The sequence below is a fragment of the Nicotiana attenuata genome, chromosome 10, assembly GCF_001879085.1.
Source record: "Nicotiana attenuata strain UT chromosome 10, NIATTr2, whole genome shotgun sequence".
In the NCBI taxonomy this organism is placed as follows: domain Eukaryota; kingdom Viridiplantae; phylum Streptophyta; class Magnoliopsida; order Solanales; family Solanaceae; genus Nicotiana; species Nicotiana attenuata.
In genome coordinates this window covers 21,591,089-21,612,379 of record NC_031998.1, presented here as the reverse complement: position 1 = coordinate 21,612,379, position 21,291 = coordinate 21,591,089, and the positions used below count along the sequence as shown (strand labels likewise).

The 21,291-nt window shown below is 38.2% G+C and overlaps 2 protein-coding genes across 3 annotated transcripts in view; one reads left to right on the top strand and one right to left on the bottom strand.

Moving 5' to 3' along the window:
• LOC109233137 (regulatory-associated protein of TOR 1-like) overlaps window positions 1-4,025 on the top strand; it is a 17,449-nt gene extending 13,424 nt beyond the window's left edge. For both annotated transcript variants that reach the window (XM_019398914.1, XM_019398913.1), the window contains exons 18-23: window positions 434-558; window positions 639-784; window positions 1,188-1,289; window positions 2,536-2,621; window positions 2,991-3,075; window positions 3,257-4,025. In XM_019398914.1, the coding sequence (XP_019254459.1) occupies window positions 434-558; window positions 639-784; window positions 1,188-1,289; window positions 2,536-2,621; window positions 2,991-3,075; window positions 3,257-3,595 (883 nt within the window). In that variant the 3' untranslated portion in view covers window positions 3,596-4,025. The remainder of the gene's footprint in view (window positions 1-433; window positions 559-638; window positions 785-1,187; window positions 1,290-2,535; window positions 2,622-2,990; window positions 3,076-3,256) is intronic.
• LOC109233136 (TOM1-like protein 2) lies at window positions 8,958-14,296 on the bottom strand. The gene is made up of 9 exons (XM_019398912.1): window positions 13,937-14,296; window positions 12,858-12,936; window positions 12,533-12,631; window positions 12,083-12,196; window positions 11,568-11,731; window positions 11,372-11,453; window positions 11,205-11,290; window positions 10,779-11,060; window positions 8,958-10,305 (listed from the first exon to the last, which is right to left on the bottom strand). Exons 1-9 carry the CDS (start codon window positions 14,113-14,115, stop codon window positions 9,231-9,233), a joined length of 2,160 nt encoding a protein of 719 aa, XP_019254457.1. The 5' UTR covers window positions 14,116-14,296; the 3' UTR covers window positions 8,958-9,230.

Here is a 21,291-nt window from a genome sequence, read left to right as displayed (position 1 = left end):
CCCCCAAAAAAAAGAAAAAAAGAGCGTGGTTAACATTTCTTGGAGTGTGTCGTTGGGCATTCGCATTGAAATGTTTCCAATTTCTGTTAAAGTTGGTTTTGAGTTAGGTTTCTTGTTCAGTTTTAGCAAATTAACAGATCAAAGGGTAGTTAATGATGTTTCAATTTGTTCCATCAGAGGCATCAGTGCTTCGCTGTACCTGTATCAATTCACGGGCTTTTCCGTTTCAGTTGCTTATTTTATTGTTTTCTTGTCAGTCTTATATCTTTTACTGTGATGTCTCAAATCTTTTAATGTTTCTGACCATTAAGTTTGAGATGTTAAGTTGCTTTGATGCGGTAAAAGAGCATTGATTAACTAAAATTTTATCTTTCCAAATATGTATTTGTATGTGAGGCATAAAATATCATGCCCCTTATGTCTTTGTGAACAGGATATGGAATTACGAGGAGGCTACCCTTCTTAACAGCTTTGACAACCATGGTTACCCTGATAAAGGAATTTCAAAGCTTTGCCTTGTGAATGAGCTAGATGAGAGTCTGCTCCTTGTTGCTTCAAGTAAAGATTTGCTGCCACAGATGTTTAATTTATATTTATCATTGATGCCTAAAATCTTAACAAACTTTCATTCATAAAAGGTGATGGGAACATAAGGATTTGGAAAGACTATACTGTAAGAGGGCGACAAAGACTAGTTTCTGCATTCTCTTCCATTCAAGGTCACCGACCTGGTGTGCGTAGTGTGAACGCTGTTGTGGATTGGCAGCAGCAGTCTGGATATCTGGTAATACTGTGTAATATTAGCCATTTCAGATATTAATATATGAATGCACAAGTACCTTCAGTTCCATTTGGTTAGATGTGATCTTTTGTTAGGTAAATAGTTTATTAGGAGAAAAAACATCCAAGGGGGATCCATTGTACAATCATGTATAGAAGACCCGAGCAAGAAACTCAAAGAAACATCCCCTTCAAAGTCTGAACAAGATATATTCTTAAAAAGGCATATGGATTGTAATTATAATTGTTCCATTTGTTTGGACGCAGCATACTCTTTTGTGTTACAATTGCTCTGTTTCCCATTTATTTGGATGTAACATATCATAGTTCATCGATGTACTGCACTATCCTTGTCTCTCACATTTGTGCTATTATGTACTAATACAACCTTTTCAATTTGTTACCAGTTTTCATCTGGTGAAGTTTCGTCAATCATGGCTTGGGATCTTGATAAAGAACAGCTTGTTAATACAATTCCAACATCCTCAGATTGCAGCATCTCAGCATTGGTGAGTTTTCGGCATTTCTCCTAAGATTTTATGGAACTAATATATATGATCAATTACCTTTAGGATTCTAATGCTCTATGTGCACACTAATTTTTAAGTAATAGATAAAACATTAGGATAGATTGCCCAGCATAGTGATGCTGCCTGAGATACCAAAAAACGCATGTTTCTTCAATTGCTATTTAGACTTTTTTGGTGGCGCAAATGTCTCTGGCAAGTTGTATGTGCCACTTGATATGTGACGCCTGTACTGGATAAAGATTTGCGTGGCATTTGTTTGTGGGAGATTTTCTGAAATCTTGCTGAACGTTTTCCAAACGTGTTTGGTAAAGTTTTTTAAAAAAGCTGTTATCTGAAGAAGTATTTTGAGGGTGTTTCCAAACAAAGGTTCTTTTCTCACTCACAAAGCACTCCAGACTTCAGAAAACTATAGACTATCCAACGTGTTTTCTTTATGCACAAACTTTTTTCCAGTATATATATTTTTTTGCAGAAACTTTTTCCGGAAGATATAGAAATTTTTTTGTGCCCATGGACAATACTTTGAAGCACGATGTTATGATAACTCTTTAAATCATTAACTATTAGATAATATAAACAGTATACCTATGTAGGAAGGTCTGTGTTGTATTGGAAGCTGGTATGTGGAAAAGAGTGGTCTAATCCATTGCAATACATTGGACCAGGGAATGGCATTGACTTATTCTTCTAAGTTCATGCTAAATTTAGTTTGATGTTATCAGCTAAGTTTGATAGAGATGAGCATCAAGTGCTGATACTGCCTCCAAAAGGCATAGCATGAATACACGATGATTCAGTTTTGGCCAGAGGTGTATGCCTCTTGAATTGTGAACTGTGAACTGTCTTATAATGGTAAGATAAATAAACCTATAAGGCTAGAATTGAAGAACTCATCCAGCTTTATTTGTAATGCTTAGGCTTGAATGGAAGGGAGGTTAGGATGCTCCTGTTTTAGGAAAATAGGCATGGCTAGTCTCCTGAAAGGAGGTGGCCGTGGCACTATATACACACATAACTTTTTCTTCTATTCCAGTCTTTTCACATAACTTTTTCTTCTATTCTAGCCTTCTCCTTTTCCCCCCTTTTTCAGTTATCCACGGGTTCTATTCCGCAGCGCTTGCGAGTGTTTTGCACTTTTGGACGAGAGACAGCATATGGTTGCTTAGAATTTGAATGCTTATTGTATGCTGATGGATGCTTATTGTATCTCTCTGATGTTGTGCAGTCTGCTTCTCAAGTTCACACGGGACACTTTGCTGCTGGCTTTATGGATGGATGTGTCAAACTATTTGATATTCGAATGCCTGAACTGTAAGTATGAAGCTTACTAAATGGTGTGACTTTCTTTTCTGCTTTCTTGCTACACAGGTTCTACAGGATAATTGATGCGATGTCATGGAGATTGCATTATCCAACTTTTAGTTTTGTTTTGTCTCATTTGGAGAGAGTGGGTGGTGTAGGAGAACCATGTCTTTTGGAGTGTGATTTTAGGGTTTTTTAGAAGATATCCATCTTTTCGTTGATTTTACAGTTGTTGAGTCCAAATTCAGTACGCCAAGATGGGTAACCATTCTAGTAATTCATCTTGTATGTTAGCAGGCGGATTTACATGCATGTATTATTCTTGCGTGAAACACTAGTCTCAGTTTCCATTTTAACTGTAAAATTATATTTGTTTAGGCTTGTTTGCGCATCACGGCCTCACACCCAAAGAGTGGAAAGAGTTGTGGGGATCGGCTTTCAACCCGGACTTGAACCAGCAAAGGTGATCACTGTTATCTTCGTCACATTTACTCTTTCAACTTCTTTTCTCTTTGTTTCTGGCATGCCATTAATCATTCTTAATAAAAGATAAAACCTTTAGGTTTCGTGTTAAATATTTTATCCTTGTGATATATTTTTCTGGAAACCAAAGAATGCCTGAACTTTTTTTTCTTTTTTCTTAGATTGTCAGTGCCTCTCAAGCTGGTGATATTCAGTTCCTTGATATGAGAAATCTGAAGGAAGCATACTTAACAATTGATGCTCATAGGGGATCGCTAACAGCTCTAGCTGTTCATCGTCATGCACCCCTTATAGCAAGTGGTTCGGCTAAGCAGCTAATAAAAGTTTTTAACCTGGAAGGTGAGCAATTAGGCACCATAAGATATTTGTCCACCTTCATGGCTCAGAAGATAGGTTCTGTAAGATGTCTTACCTTCCACCCCTATCAAGTGCTGCTTGCTGCTGGAGCAGCAGATGCTTGTGTTTCAATCTATGCTGATGAAATTGCCCCGTCAAGATAATTCAATGAGAACATTCAAGATGGAGAAACAAATTGCTTACAGACTTAAGTTGAGGTGGTCAGCTGCAAAAAAAAAAAAAGGTGACGGTTAACATCTGTGAAACGCTGATCAGCTCATTGAGATCTTGTGCTACTTATTCATTGAGCCTCTGCAACAACGAGTGGTGCCAAGTTGGGAAAAGTTCAACATATTGGAGGAGGCTTTAGCAAATAATTTGATAAATAGGTAAAGAAAGGTGTAAATATCCGTTATTCATTGTTTCTATTTTGTAATTTTCTCCCCCTTTTTTTCTCTCTCTCTGTGTGCTTCTTTAGTTCAATTCCCTCTACTTTTTTTTTTCTTCATCTCATCCCTTGGTTCAATTTGTACAGATGAACTACTCTTTATTTCCATAATTTATATAATGTTGTTGGCAAGCAGTATTCCTTGACTTCCATGGTTTCAGTTACAATCTTTAAACGAAGCTGACTTGCTAATTAATGGAGCAAATTTTGTTGCAAATTGGATAATAATGGATAGCATTAAAGGAAAGATTGCAGGACAAAAAGATCACTTGGTCAAACAGATTGTCTACTGATTGAACTGGACAAGGAATGACTATTCAGAAAATTGTTGCACTGCAACTATATTATGGGGCTCATGCTACGAAACAATCTCTACATTCTCTAACATTTCAAGGAAGCTGACGACGAGAATGAAAATTAAATGCATACTCTCGTAGTAATCTTATCCATAAGCAAATCAAATGTTTGGCTCTTTGGAAGCATACATAATTGAGATACTGAAAGTAGATGCTAGAAAGATGACGAAATGAAAAAGAGAAGTCAAACTTGAAGTACAACTTGCTAAGAAGATTCCAAGAAGTTAATGACAATATTTCCTTAAATTTTCCTAAGAATATTTGAAATCTGTTCCTCTAATCAGCTGGTTTTTGTTGCTCAGGTACAAAAATACGACAGTTTTCACACTGTTATAATAAAACTACCACTGTGACTTAGGGTCTGTTTGGAATGCCAAGTAATTGGTAATGACTTGTTTGTTTGCCAAAACGTAATTATAGTATAAATCTCACCGTCATATTTAGTTGGACAGGTGTAATTACATAATTAAATAAATATTTTTTCAAATTAACCGATAGAAATATATTAAATAATTATAAATTGATAAATAATCTATACTATATTAAAGCACGAAGGCCCCTAGCGAAATGTCGTTCGTCTTTTTTACCCTTTTGAATTAGAGTTCATACTGAACAAAATGGTCATTTAATTACTTTTCTAATATTTAGGAGTTTGAAATTAAGTAAAATTATGATTATTAGATCTTTCCTATTTAGTTTGTGTACGAAGTCCGATTATTTATGACTTTAATGATCATTAAGTTTTTACCTTATATAATTATTTATTGGATCTACATAACATGCCTACAATACCTTTTATGTTAATATGTCTAATATTTATATTATATTAGTTCTAACATAAATAAAGAGACTGACCAGAACAAAACTAACCCTACTAAGTAGTCTAACCCAAATTTAAAAAAGAATAGAATGCAGCGAACTTCAGTTTTAGAATTCTTTTACAATTGTTGTCAAATTACAAGTGGTGGAATTTTGAGTTTGAACAAATCCCACGTGATTTATTGAATACTCATTTAATTCTTTTTCAAGTATTAAAAAATTTTAACTATAAATTCTTTACTTATTTACACTATGTAGCAGCTTAGCATTTACAAAGATCGATTACGATTTCACCTACACAAATTATTATTAATAGGACTAAAATATATGAATAATTACTAATAGGCCTAATATACATACATCATATAGTATCTATATCTACCTATATCTATCTACACTATTAAAAGTACAAAGGCCCTTATCGAAATATTATTCAACTTTTCTGCGATTCAAAAACATATTTCACACTAGATAAAATAATATTTAATTATTTTTAAAATTTTTAATACTCTAAAATCAACTGCATTTTATTTATTAAGCTCTTCTTTATTTGAAGTAAGAAGCCATAGTATTTAAAGTTTTAAACTCAATTCAAATTTACCACTTCGATTGGACTAAACACAAAAAAAATATTAACGTTAGGGTACTTAGCTTACATATATAAACCAAATTGAACGATGGATAGTCACTAGATAATATTTAATACTTATCTATGAGGGTGTTTGGCTAAGCTTATAAGTTGGTCAAACTGGCTTATAAGCACTTTTTGGCTTATCTACGCGTTTGGCAAAATTAAAAGTGCTTATAAGCCAAAAATAAGCCAAAAGCCATAAGTTGGTCTCCCCCAACTTATCAAATTTCAGCTTATAAGCAGTTTAAGTTTGACCAAAATATCTACTATTCTATCCCTAAAATACTTCTTTTTAAAACAAAACTCTTCGTATACCCGGTTCTTTAGCTGCATATTATTAATTTCAGCACTTTTATCCAAACACGTAACTGCTTATTTTTTAAATCAGCTTCAGCACTTAAAAGTGCTTTTCAGCACCTAATGCTTATCAGCTACTCTAAATCAGCTAAGCCAAACGGGCTCTATATCTATACTATATTAAAAATATGAAGACCCTTAGCGAAATATCGTTCACCTTTTTTACCTTTTGAAAATAAATTTTACTAGATAAAATTGTAATTTAGTTATTATCCTAATATATAAGACTTTAAAATTAATTAATTTTTTTATTAAATCTTTCCTTATTTGAATTATGTAAGAAGTCCCAATATTAAGGACTTTAAAGTAGGTATTTTTTGCGGAAATAGAAGTAATATTATGTTTCTTTTCCTTGTGTACCCGACGACAATTTCAAATAGAAATATGTTTCACATTCATTCTTCTTACATTGGGAACTTATAATTCTAATAAGATATACTACTAAAAGTAAGAGATATGGTACCTAACTAATTATATATTTTAATTATTAAATATAGTTTTTAAATATTACACAAATTTGACAAAGAAAATAATATATTGTTCGAATAGGAAAAAAGTTCAAAATAATTTGTATCTTCTATCATTTACACGTGTACCTATATCAATAATAATTTTTAAAAATTATGTAAATATTATTAAATGATATGTTTGAGTTATTGAATAAATATTAAAAAATATAGTTCGCAAAAATAATGAATATTAATCTCACTGAGCTAGCTCAATAAAATTATTGACAAAGCTAGCGTAGTGAGATTAACATTCGTTATTTTTAGGAACTTATATTTTTTTTAATATTTATTCAATAACTCAAACACAATATTTAATAATATTTATGTAATTTTTAAAAATTATATATTTACTGATATAGGTACACGCGCAAAGCGCGTACCGTGAGACTAGTATCTTAAAAGTAGTAAGTATCTTCCAAATAAATAAATAATTACTTAGATGAATTAATCAAAATTGCAATAACAATTTAGTTTTTTTTTACTAACTCATAAATGTGTACATGTATATATAACAAATGCTTATTACTTATAATAAGGTATTTTAACTATATTTAAGAAAAATTAAATAATTATTAATTGGTAACTTATATCAGAAAAATTATTGGTATCTTGACTATCTTTCAAATAGATAATATCTTAACTTAAAATAATTAATAAAAATTTCAATTATAAATTGAAAATTTTACCAACTCGTATGAGTAAAATGAAATTTATGATTTGTTGTGCTTTTTAAATAACAAAAAGATAAAGAGGAGTTTAAAAGGTACTTTTTTCTTAATAATTATTTTATAGGTAATGAATAGAAAATGAAGCTAGTAAAATACGAAATTGTATTTGATAACAAAGAATAACGAAGAAAATAGAAAAAGAAGAAGCAAAATTATATGGAAGCATATAAGCAACATGTTGGAAGGTTAAAAATGAGAATAAGAGAAATACAAAAGAAATTTTGGAAAAAAGAATAGTACTTACTATATTTGAAAAATAAAAATAAAAGAAATTAGAAAAGTTACATTACGTTGTAATTGCACAGTGTAGTTACCACTAATTCTCGCCTCCCCCTTGAGAATTGAAAAGTGCAATTGTACCCTCTCAATTACTTTCCATGATGATCAAGTAATTACTTGGCTAGACAAACATGGGGTATTTGCATCTATACCCGCTTTTTGTGTCACGTTTTAACTTGTGCCCGCTTTGCAAAAAAAATTGCAAGCGTACCCGCTTTTTCGCAAAACTTCAGCATACGGGGCTGAAGTAGCAAAGGCAATCACGCAAAACTTCAGCATTCTAGTAGCCGGGCCTGAAGTTCAGCTCTAGAGCTGAAGTTTTTGTTTTTGTAACTGGCGAACTATACTTCAGCTCTTTGTAACTGGCGAACTTCAGCCTTCCAACAGTTGAACTTCAGCCTACTACATTGTGAATGCTCTATATATCTTTTTTACGAAGATATTGTGGTGGGAAATAATCACAGGAAGATAAATGAACTTCTTCCAACATCCAGTTTAATTTTAAATATAAACTACCACTTCGTCAAATTATCACACTAATATGCCATGTTTACGTATTTGAGATGTACTTTGAACAATTGATAATATGCGATCGCTTTTTATTTTCTTAATAATGATGTTACCCAGATGCATATCTAGGTGGTGTTGTATTAGTAAAAACGAACAGAGGAGCCTTCTTAGAGTTGAACTTCAGCCTACTACATTGCGAATGCTCCATATATCTTTTTTACGAAGATATTGTGGTGGGATATAATCACAGGAAGATAAATGAGGGCGGAGGAGAAGGAGGAGGAGAAAGGGGGCTGAAGTTGTTTAAAAAGTGGGTACAAGTTAAAACTTTTAAAAAAAATGGGTATAGGTTAAATGGGGGCGACCAAATAGGACGCCCCGTACAATTTTTACGACAAACATGCCAAATTATGTAATTACATCCAATTACACCCAAATTCAATTCTTATCCAATTACACCCAAATTCAATTCTTATGTGACTTTCAAACAGACTTTTAATATATTTGATAAGTTAATGTGAACAAAAATTTTGTTTAGCTATGTAATTAAACTTGTTCAACCAAACATGGTGAAAATTACATTGTAATTACGTTTTGGCAAACAAACAAGTCATTATAATTATTATACTATGTAATGACAGGGTGTGTAATTACTACCCTAGTAATTACACAGCCAAGTAACACATGGCTTTCCAAACAGACCCTAAGAGTTCTAGTTATGACCAGCCGAAAGCAGGCCCTCTAAATGATGCCTTATAACCGTCCTTTTAGACTATTCTCGCTTATGTGCCTTCATGGCTGATAGGCCTACAGACACTTGATGCCCCGAAATAGCCATGCCTCGAAATAGTTAAGAATTCAAGTAAAACCAACACAAGTTAATCCACAATGAAGGGAGGGGAAAACATCAACTCCATGGAAATTGCAGAAACAAATATCAAACCTCATCACCCTAAGGGGTTAAAATAACTGTGGCATAACATAAGCATCAAATATGTAAAATGCCAATGGCTAGAATCAAATCAATCTTATAAAACTATTCCATCTGCAAACTTCAAAAAACCCGAAAAAAAGTGAGGGGCAAGGGGGCGGGGGAGGGGGAAGGTCCACTCATGTACATCATATTGACAGCATGGTATAGAAGATGTGCCACAAATACTTGTCATTTTCGTCCGCCAACCATACTTTGGCTGTTAGTTCCTGATACACCAGAAGATGAGTTGTGCCTTTGATCCCCGTTACCAAAAACACTAAGATCTTCAAATAACCTATAAGATGGAATGAAGGGTTTTTGTCCAGCAGTAGAGGATGTCGTCTTGGGGCTAGGCCGAATCTGTGCATCCCCATTGATAGCTACACCATTGCTTCCCATAGTAGGAATTGAGTTAACATTCTGTACAGGTCTAGGACCTTGCAAAGGCATGGATGTGTTTTGTGGAGTTGAGTACATGTAGGACGGTCTAGTTGAATGATTCGGATTGCTAAAATATCCGGGAGTTGATGCCCAAGGTGGAGGCGGATAAGCAGAGTACTGTGGGAATTGAGTCTGAGCACGTGGCGGTAATTGTTGAGGCTGAGGATGAAGTTCTAGCTGAGTTCTAGGTTGTTGGTTCAGTTCAGTTTGTAAAGGAGATTGTGGAAGCTGTTGCGAGGTATGCTGAGATTGTAATGATGATTCTTGGGGATACTGTGGTTGAGGCCGAGGATGAGGTTGCGATTGAGGTTGATGCAGAGGCTGGGCTTGAGGTTGGGGCTGGGCCTGGAACTGGGCTTGGGTTGGGGTTTGAAATTGGTGATGATATTGAGGTTGGGACTGAGGTTGGGCTGCGGATTGAAACTGAGGACGAAACTGAGGTTGCGACTGAGATTGAGGTTGGGGTTGGGGCTGAGCCTGAGCCCAAGGAGCTACATAACTGTTAAAGCTCTGATCTTGATATCCAAGATAAGCTTGAGATGCATATGGATTCCCTTGCGTGGTTGAGGCAACAGGCTCCTGATGCGTGCTATGATTGGCTGAAGCAGAATTTTGTGGGGTCTCGGGATATATACTTGATGACAAGGTCAGGCTCAAGAGATCAATTATATCTTGTTCTTTCGTGGGCATAGCAGTAGGAGGTGGATCTCGAAGAATCAATGCATTGCTTGTGACAGGATCCAATGATTCTCCCGTAGAATTGCTATTATTGGCAGAGACCATACCTTCACTTGTTTGCGCTGCTGGACTTGTTTTTGAATGTCTGCATCAGCACAAGCGACAACTTCATTAGAGAGGACAGACCCAAAGCTATAAATACATCATAAATCGAAGGAAGTACTTTTGACTTCCAATAACATTTAAGGGCAACATAGTGCACTAAGCTCCCGCTATGTGCGGGGTCCAGAGAAGGACCGGACCATATTGGATCTTATGTATGCAGCCTTACCATGCATTTCAGCAAGAGGCTATTGCCGTGATTAAATCCAAATAAAAGTCACTAGCCTTTGTATTGAGAACTACCCACCCCCCTTCCTTCCTTCAACCATCTGAACCTTTTGGAATACCAAAACGACAATTAAGTACAATAACGGTCACGACTATATAAAAATTTCCTTCCTATGAAAGTAATAGCCTGAAAATTTTGATCTCTGCCATGCATCCACAGCTCTGCATTAGAGCAATGAGTTGTTTTATATTGGAAGTAAATGCAGGTTTTGTAATTTCGATATTTACCTTCGAGCTAACTGGGCAAAGTCATCTTCTTCATCTTCCTCTTCATCAATTTGACCTGCTGTTGGTGCAAGAACTGGTGCAGAAGGTTTTGCATCTGCTGCTGGAGTAGGTGGCTTAACTTCAGCAGGTTTGAGGCTTGGATCATGCATTTCTCTAGCTAAGATGTTGTTGTTGGGGACTTCAGTTGGAAGTGGAGAACCAGAAGCTATTGCGTCATGTTTAGCCAGCACCATTTGGAGGTTATCATTTAATTCAAGACCCTGAGCCAGAAGTTCTTCATCCCTAAACACAAACCAGAGCAACTTTTATGAGGTGATGAAAATATGCTGAAAAAGAAAGAAAAGAAATAGCAAATACCAGCCTAGTTAACATTTGCGTCAGTATCTTTCTCATGAACACCATAAGAAACAAAAGATGGAGAATTACCTCGTGGTGGTCAACATTTGCATCAACTTCTTCTGGTTAGAGCGACACTGGTCGACAAGATCAACTATAACTTCATCTTGTACAGCCTATACAAAACAAAGATAGAAAAGGATTAAAGAGGTTCCATTAATGGGGTGAATGAAGGAAGAGTGTGAGAAGTTACTTACCAATCGATCGCCTGGAGTCACGGCTTGTAGCATATCGGCCAACAGATCAGCAACTTCCTTCATAGAATTTATGCTGGACAAGCTGCAAGGTAAAAAAGTTAGGACAAAGGATATGATAAAGTAAATCATAACAAACCAATTTATAGAGTGCAACAACATAGGATCGATAGGGCTGACATGGCGTACGTCAATTTACCTTAAGTTTTCCATCTCTGCTGCCATGGCCTCGTCAAGTCTTGTTGAGGAATTGCTTGGCATTCCATAACCAGGTTGAGGTTGTCTTGGTGCAGGATGAGTAACAGGTGGAGTAAAAATTGGAGCTGAATCAAATGAACGCTTGGGAAATTCAACGCCAGCACGCTGCAATGATCGTGACACAAAAATGGTTACTAGAAAAGGAACTTCTCCAATAAGCGTTTAAAGCATGACATTCAGTCGTTCGCCAAATTTTCCAACCCTCCCCATAGGAAAGAAAAACAAACGAAAGAACCAAAGGCAAAAACATCTCAACAATTCCATTAAAAATATCAAAACACAGAAATGAATTGCATAAATCCCTTTCTCAACTGATCATTGGAAAAAGAGATTATAGATATCAAAAGTAATGTTTCAAGCCAACAAATCAATGTCATACGAGTATCTCAGTGGAATTACAAGCCTATAACTCATAAAAGAAGATTTTGAACTAAAACTTTTTATCGAGTTACTAACCCTCAATTCTTCGTAAGCCCAATAGTACTGGGGATACTTTCCTCCAGGGCCACCAAATGCCTCTTGCCAAGAGTCCAGTAGTACTAGTACTTTATCTCTAACATGCATATCTGTCTGCAAAACCATCAAAAGAGTGGCAGGAAAAAAGTTTAAACGTAAGGGTCAAGTGGACACTCAAAATTGAGATCAAGTAATGCACAAATCGCAATGACCAAAAAGCTAATAATCTTCAATAATGGTCCCGAGCAGCATGAGAACGCATTTCTAGCTTAAACAGGCATTACATTGGTAATAATTCTAGTTCCGCTATAAAAATGTGATAACTAAAGTATAACAAGAAAGTATCCCATAATCCATATATTACTATATCATATGAAAATTCAGCTTGAGACATTCTGTGCATCTAATCAGAAAGAACCCGAGTACTTTGAAGTTTGAACAGAAACTTGCCTTCTTCTTTACAATTTTGACCATGTCTTGCAATATGCTTCTTTCAGCTATTTGAAAGTGCACATTATCGCCACAGTTCTTCACCATTGTCTCCAAAAGCTGTAGGGGAAGTACAAAAAGAACAGTCATTAATGCTTATCCAAAAAAAAAAAAGAATAGTCATTAAGAAACCATCAAAATTTAAGCGCAGCTAAACAGCCTTAAAAGAGATTGAATATAAATAGCAAGTAAAAGAAATTCTATTCTGCTGAGCTCTATTTATATGGCCCTAACATAATTTAATTGACTGTAAATTATATAAAGGGGGAGGTTCCAACAAACTTACCGTTAAAGAAAGTAGCTGAACTTTGGGGTTCTTGTGCTGCAACCTCTTCTTCACGGCTTTGACAACATCTTTTGCTAACCTGGTACAGTGTAGCGAGAGTTAAATCAGACCTTAATTTGTCCTTCACTAGCTATATGAATAGAGTTTACATCAACTTCAAGCAATGGAGAGTATTGCACAGTAACTGAAACAAGGATGATAATACGACACATAATTGGGTTCCGTGTTTGTATACCCGTGTGGGGGATAAGTTTGATGTTCAAAGAACTAATTATTGAAGAAGCAATATATTTTAGTACTAATAAAATGGGCATGAGTTGAGCAGAATGGATACAGACGATTCATATAGACGATCTTAAAGACAGGACACAGACGATTCACCTTTCTTAGATAATAATTCAAGACCAACAAGAAAAAATTAAGAAAATGCTCCCCTTAAAAATTCTTGGGTACACACAGGTGAAGCTGGATAATTCAACAACTATTGGAACCTAAAAAGTAAGAACAAAAAAGCTCCCACAGGGCAAATAAGAAAACTGTATATAATTTACTAACATAAAGCTCAGTTCTTGGCTGATATGCCCAAATAAGACTTCAAATTCTCAGAAATCAGAAAACAGCAAGATGAAAAGAACCCTTTTTGTTCCGTTGACTTAAAAGAAACCAACACAAAAATACCCACATGAGTACTTCAGATAATCATAATTCAGAAATGCAAAGTGCCCTTTTTTTCATTAACTTCAAAACACACACACAAAATCAACCATCAAATAAATACATAACCAAATCCCACATGAAGGAAGCTTACGAGAAGCACAGAAATTAAAAAAAAAAAAAAAAACCCATATGAAAAAAGTCAACTTTTTTCACTCCGACCATCCAACAACAAAGAAAAAGCAAAAATTCACACAAAATTAACCATCAAACAAATACAGAAACAAAACCCCACATGAATAAACTTACAAGAAACAAATTAAAAAAGCAAACCCCATATAAAAAAAAGTCAACTTTCTCCCTTCCCAGAAAAAGCAAAAAATATACAAAAAAGGGTATGCAAAAAAAAAGAGAGGAAAAATTACCAATGGTTAGAATTGATGGTATCACAAATATCAATATTGATAGTCCAATCAGGACCAATCAAGAACTCGCTTGTTGCCTTTTCAACACGAACTGCTGCTGATGAAGATGAAGATGATGAAGATGAAGCTGCACCCAATGATGATATCATTCTTTTTTTCCTCCAATCAGGACTAAGCATTCTTGACAAAACAAAAAAAGAATTACAGAAAACTCTCAGGGTTCTTGAATTCTCTATATACCCATTTTTGAGAAAAACTCTTTTTCACTTTCCTCTTGGTTTTTTCTCTTTGCGGGAATTTCGTCTTCTTTTCCTTCCTTCTTTCCCTTGTTGTTCTCAATTATATCACCTTCTTTGGTGTCTCTTCTTTTCTTGGAACGAGTCACGCGTGATCCTTTATGTGTGTTCTCCACTCGCGCTTTTTTTGGGTTTTTCCACTCCGGGACTAAACCGAATTCGAATCCCGTGACTCCTATTAAACAATGAACTCTCTCATGTTTTAGGGTAATAATTCCTAATTTTATTCTTAGCAAATACTCTTATATTTATTTTTATTCATAATAAAAAAAAAGTTCCAATCAAGAGTATAATGGATATTGTTTGACTAAAAATATATATCTTGGTTCAACCAATTAGATTTAAATAAAGAAAGATTAATTTTAGCTAATAATAATATCCTCAAGACTAGGTTATCGATTTTATGACATGTAATATGTATATTTTACCGTGAGCAATAATAACACAGTTCAATGATCCAAAAAGATAGAAGATAACATTAAATAGCAATAAATGGCAATGAATGACATTTAAGTAAATAGAAACGTGTGCGTCACCCGAAAATGGGTGAGTTCTATGGATATTCTTTCTGACAAGGATGAATGATTGATGAGCCTTTAAAATACAGGTTGTTCTTGGATCCAGTGAAAAGAATATACCAGAATATTAGTAAAAAAGTTATTTTTGTATGCTTGTAATAGGACCAGATTCTCTCTATAAAGTCAAAGTGTATTTTACAAATAAATATTTCATGTCCCCTATCATTGTGTCCCTTTCTATTTATATGGAATATGTTCCTAGAAACCCTAATAGTACAGGTACAGAGAATATCCACTAAAATATTTTTTTGTGTCCTATCTTAAAACTAGCCATTATAACTATGTTACCTCGACCTTGAACTATGATGACTTCACGACCTTGATTTTTGCTGACTCTTCGACCGCACCCTTCGTCGCTCAACTTCGACCTGGGGCAGACCTCTTTGGAGACCTTACTGATAGCACGTGGTAGCCAATGAAGACTATCATGGTGGTGATGTGGCTTGCCTATATCAAAGATATTTTTTGGCCCATATAGTTAGTCCCTCCGCTTATCGAGGTCATCTTCGCGGTCAAGGTCGATGAGTGGATAATGTCGTTTGTTGTCGAGCTTACCGAGCTAGATACACAGGTCGTAGTCGTCGTAACAATCAAGCAACGTGGCTCTCTGAGAGCCTCACGTTTTGAATCCTTTTGAATTTCCCAGGAAGTCTGTTGGAGCCATCTGGTCCAAGAGAAAGAGTGACGCCATGACGTCATGCGTCACGGTGATGCTGTTTCCTAACGTGTTGCGTCAATTCATATGACCCTTGATTGGTTCTGCCATTTCGATCTCCATGCTAATCATGGCCTGCCGTTTCGATTCTGGTGCCCCCAAAGTCTTATAAATAGGGGGTGGTTTGTTGATTTTGAAACTTTCCCACACTCCTTCTACTTCATTAGCAGAGCTTCTTCTTCTGCTACAGAACCCTTTTACCTCTCTATTGTGTTCTTTGTTTCTCTACCTCTTTCCACAACAATTTCGGACCTCTCATCAGACATCCATATGGAAGATCATACCATCCCTCTAGATGTTGTTTTTCCAGACCAGGGGGAAGACGACGGAGTTGCCTTTGATGAGGAAACCTTACCTACTATAGAGGAGATCGTACCTCGATATCCCGATGCTAATCCCGACTTCCACAAGGCGCCGAAAGTGGTGACAGAGAGGTTTAAATCTATGATGATGGTTGAGTGGTTAACCGAAATCAAGGCTAGGCCCGACCTACCTGATCACGTGGACTTGGTCCCCACAAGCGACGACGAGGTACGGGTTGATCGCCCCGGCTTCTGCGCCCTTTATGCATATCCGTTCTTAATAGGATATTCGTTCCCTTTGCTGCCGTTGATATAAGAGTTATGCCGCTACTACAACTTATGCCCAGCATAACTCGTCCCTTATATCTTCAAGGTGGACATGATGTTGACAAAATTCGCCGAATTGGCCGATGTTGACATATCAGTGCGCCACCTAATCCATCTCTTAGCCCCCCATTTCTACCGAGGAACATTGCTGAATCTTCGCCACTACGAGGGGAAATTTTTGGTGGTGAGGATGGATGATAAGGCTAGTCGGCATTTCTGGCTTGACTATTTCTTTGTCAGGACCGAGGCCTTAGTGTCCGCTGCCGCAGGCTTCCCTGAGGCTTGGAACCTTATTCGTAAGTGCTCATATCTATTTATATATCTTTTTTTTTCAATATAATTTTCCTTACCATGGGTCGGTTAATCGGCTTTTCCCTTTTTGCAGCTACTGCTCGACCTTTCCAGATGGTGACCCACATTACCGATTGGGTTAGACAGATTCTTCCTCATACGGCGGGGATACATGATTGGTCGAGTTTTTCTCAGAGATTCAGGCTATCTCTTACCTCGGCAGGTAACCTATTCCCTACAATGGACTCCGTAATTTCTTCGCCTATGTCTGTTACCTTTGCTGATTTCTTCCTTTTTTGTTTTTATTTAGCTTTGGTCAGGGGGTCTATGAGGAGGTCGAGAGCTCCCACTCCCTCGTTTCACAAGAGGAAGGCCACTACGACTTCAGTCTTTGCCCCTACCTCTGCTACGACTTCTCCTACCTTCATTCCAATTCCATTCATCGTCGCTTCAACCTCCATTTCTGCTTTGACCATTGAGACTTCTGCCCCTCCTTTATATTCACTTATTGACGAGGACGATGAGCATTTGCCTAGTGACGGTGATCTTCAACCCCGAAAGATGAGGTCTGTAGATGTGGGTGACAGAGTCACTCTGGCCGTTGATACGACGGAAGGGGACTTTTCATTGCGTGAGACAGTGATGATTTTTGTGAGCAATGATGTTGAACCGAGTATCGAGGCCCGAGGTTGGTGAAAGCTGATGTAGGCATGGCTCTTCATTCCGAGGGGATGGATACCGAAGGGGCAGCTGCTGGCATCCTTGACCTTTCGCGGCGAGAGGAGGCTTCAACCTCTTAGACAGTCGTAGATACTTCTTTGCCTGCCGATGATAGGGGAAAAAGTATTGTTGAGGAGGGCGACGAGTCAGATTCTGATGTCGATGCGGACAACCTGAGAATGATTGAGAGGGGCTTACCCAGCTTGAGGTGAGTTTAGTGGGGGCTTCGAGGACTATCACAATCCCTATGGATCGTGACTTGTTGGTGGACACTAAGGAGGTAGTCCCTGCCCTCGGTCCTCTTTGTTCCAAAGTTGAGGGTATGACCCTTAAGGAGATAAATGACGATGCCTTGTCGAGGAGCATTGCTGGCCTCGCCCTTAGGGTGAGTGTTTGTTATGCAAACTTTTTCCTATTCTTTAGAGCATTCAAAGTTCTAACCTTTTTCTATTCTTTTTGGGCCTGCAGATGGTGATTTTAGAATTTGAGAGTGCCCGGAGGGAGAAAAGGCGTAAAGAAATCTTCGTGAAACTAAAAAATAAATACCTCAAGTACCGCGACAAGTATCAGGATCTCCGCAGTTGATTTCGCGAGGGCGGCAATATGCGGGCCCTGAAGGAAGATCTGAAGAAGAGGGACGAGGAGCTGTTGCAGGCCATAGAGAAGTGTAGCGTCCTTGAGGGGACGTTGAGAAGTAGGGAAGACAAGCTTGAGGTTAGCAGGGGCGTAGAGGCCCAGTGCAGTGATCTTTAAGCTCAAGTGGTTGAATTGCGAGGGCAACTTGAAGAGTGCCGGTTTCAGTTGGAGGCCCTTAGCAGCGAGATTGCCGAGAAACAAGAGGAACTTGAGAAGGCAAAATCCTCTCGTTTGGACCCTCGGAGAAGGCGGAGATGTTCGAGTTGGCAAATAAGACTCTTCAAGCCGAGCGGTAAAATGATCAATCGACGGTAAGAGCTAAGGAAGACCGGCTCGAGGAGAGGTCGGGGAGCTGGAGAAAGACAACTCTGTCCTTCATGATCGAGTGACCGCTCTAGAGGCCGAGAAGGCTCAACTACTTGCACGATCGTCCTCTACCAACACTTCTGATTTTCCCGGTGTACCTCGGGAGTTATACGAAGAATGTATCCATGCCGATGCCCGGTTAGATGTGTTTTAGGACTTGCATGCAGCGGGCTCCATTCCTGAGGCTACCCTTGAAGATACCCAGGTTAAGGCTCGTGAAGCTCGAGTCGCTTGTGGATATGATCGCGCTACGCCTCAACCTGACTAGGAGGACGGGGAAGAGGGTGTAGACCGGCTTGAGGAGGACGCCTGGTATAATATTGTTTATCCTCAGGGCGAAGGTGGTGAGGATGACGAGGTGCTGAGGTCGCAGAGGGCCGTGATGGTGAGGGCCAGTAGTCTTTCTCCTAGACTTTTTGTGTATTTTTGTCGGCGTCTTTAAGAGCTCTTGTTAATGAAATCTTTATTCATGTATGAATGTTTAAGTTGTTTCCTGTTCCTTCTTCCATACATGTTACTTGTTTCCGCACTTGTGCACATTGCTTTTGTTGTTTGCTTGTTATGATTTCTGCTCTTTCTATTGTTGTTGTCTTCTAGTTGGTCGTAGCCTTGTTGATGAATATTTATTGGCCATATCTGCCCTTTGTTTATATAGGACGGGTGTGCCTCTTTATTTAGATTTGGCTAATAGGTGTTGTTTGAACTTGGTTGATTTTGGTCTTTTGCCAAGTTGTTGCCGATGACCGATAGGTGTTGTTCGAGCTGGTTTGAACTTAACCTTTTATTAAATCGCGGTTGAGGAACGATAGGTGTTGTACGAAATTGATCGAACTTAACCTTTTATTAAAATGCGACCGAGGGCTGAGAGGTGTTATTCGAACTTGGTCGAACTTAACCTTTTATAAAATCATGGTCGAGGGTCGATAGGTGTTGTTCGAACTTGGTTGAACTTAACCTTTATTAAAATGCGGCCGAGGGCCGAGAGGTGTTATTCAAACTTGGTCGAACTTAACCTTTTATAAAATCGCGGCCATGGACCGGTAGGTGTTGTTCGAGCTTGGTTGAACTTGACCTTTTTAAATCGCGGCTGAGGCCGATAGGTGTTGTTCGAACTTGGTCAAACTTAACCTTTTATTAAAATGCGGCCGAGGGCCGAAAGGTGTTGTTCGAGCTGGGTCAAACTTAACCTTTTATTAAATCGCGATCGAGGGTCGATAGGTGTTGTTCGAACTTGGTCGAATTAACCTTTTATTAAAATGCGGCCGAGGGCCGAAAGGTGTTGTTCGAGCTGGGTCGAACTTAACCTTTGTTTAGTTGCGGCTAAGGGTCGATAGGTGTTGTTCGAGCTGGACCGAACTTAACCTTAACATAAAAGGTGTTCTGATAAACATAAGTTTCTTATTACTTTGATGTTGTTGCTCCGGTTATATGATTGGAGAAAGTTATAGATTTTGGGCGTTGGCTGGTGTTCCAGTTCCAGTCCTAGTTTATCTAGTCCATCCTTATGTGCGCCATATCTCTTCGTTTGTCGATCTAGTCGGGTTCTTGCCTTCTAATCTCATCATTACTAGCATCTCTTTCGTAGGAGTACCTTAGACTGGTTCTTCGACTTCGACTGGTATAACTGCTTCGGTCCCATAGACCAGAGAGTAGGGTGTCTCTCCTGTGCTTATCTTCGGGGTAGTTCTATATGCCCATAACCTTTTGGGAGTATCTCCGGCCATAGTCCCTTGGCGTCTTCGAGCTTTTTCTTTATGATGTTTAATATGGACTTGTTGGAGGATTCTTCTTGCCTGTTACCCGCCGGGTGATACGGGGTTGAAAGTATCCTCTTAATATGCCATTTTCGAAGAATTCGGTGGTTTTCTTTCCCGTGAACTGGGGTCCGTTGACGCAGATGATCTCTTTGGGTAGACCAAATCGGCAGATGATGTTTCTCCATATAATGGTGATTACTTTGTGTTCGCGTATTTAGGAAAACGCTCCTGCTTCCACCCATTTAGAGAAATAGTCAGTTAAAACAAAAAGGAATCATATATTACCTCGCCCTGCTGGGATGGGGCCCATGGTGTCCATCCCCCACTCGATGAATGGCCACAGAGAGGTGATTGAGTGGAGATATTTGCTTGCTTGGTGAATTAGTGGGGCGTATCTTTGACATTGTTCGCACTTCTTCACGAATTCTGAGGCTTCCTTTTTCATGGTGGGCTAATAGTATCTTGCCCGCATGAGACACCTAACGAGTGCTCGATTGCCGGAGTGAGAGCCACAATGGGCTTCATGGACTTCTTCGAGGACGTGCTGGGTTTGGTTCGGGCCCAAACATTTTGTTGAGGGCCGCGATATGTTCTCTTGTATAGGATGCTATGGAGGAGATTGTATCTGGTTGCTTACATTCTTAGTCTTTTGGCTTTTTTTTTTATCGTTTGGGAGTGTGCCGTCCTGCAAGTAGGCAATAATACGATTGCTCCAATCCTAATTTACGCTTATAGATCTTACCTAGATTTGGTCTAGCGAAGAGTTGAGGAGGTGGACCACACTTTTATCCCCGGTCATTATGCTTTTGGTGGTTGCGACCAATTTAGCGAGGCCGTTAGCTTCAACATTCTGTGCATGCGGGATCTGATCGAGCTGGCATCCGTCGAACTTGGGGAGCAGCTTATAGATCTCAGTATGATATTTTTGCAACCTCTTTTCTTTGATTTGGAAAGTCCTTATGACTTAGTTGACTACGAGCTGGGAATCACAATAGAGTTTTAATCATTTCGCTCCATACTCGAGTGCTAGCCTCAATCCTGCTATTACGGCCTTATAGTCGGCCTCGTTGTTAGTCATGTCTGGGCATCTTATGGACTGGCAAATTACTTCGCTGGTAGGGACCTTGAGTACGAGTCCCAGTCCGGATCTGGAACCATTGGATGCGGCGTCGGTGTACAGGACCCAGAGGTCTTGTGTTTGGAGAGAATCTTGGATGGCTTCCTTCTCAACCTCAGACATTATTTTTGCACTGAAGTCTACGACGAAGTCGGCGAGCACTTACGACTTTATCGCTGTCCATGGCTGATATGTGATATTGTTCTCGCTTAGCTCGATGGCCCATTTGGCTAGCCTCCCCGATAGTTTG

Coding starts and splice junctions, on each gene's coding strand:
- LOC109233136 (XM_019398912.1), bottom strand. CDS start 14,115: ATGCTTAGTCCTGATTGGAGGAAAAAAAGAATGATATCATCATTGGGT. Junction 12,197..12,532: donor TCAAAATTGTAAAGAAGAAG/GCAAGTTTCTGT, acceptor ATGGTTTTGCAG/ACAGATATGCATGTTAGAGA. Junction 11,732..12,082: donor GGGCTTACGAAGAATTGAGG/GTTAGTAACTCG, acceptor CGATCATTGCAG/CGTGCTGGCGTTGAATTTCC.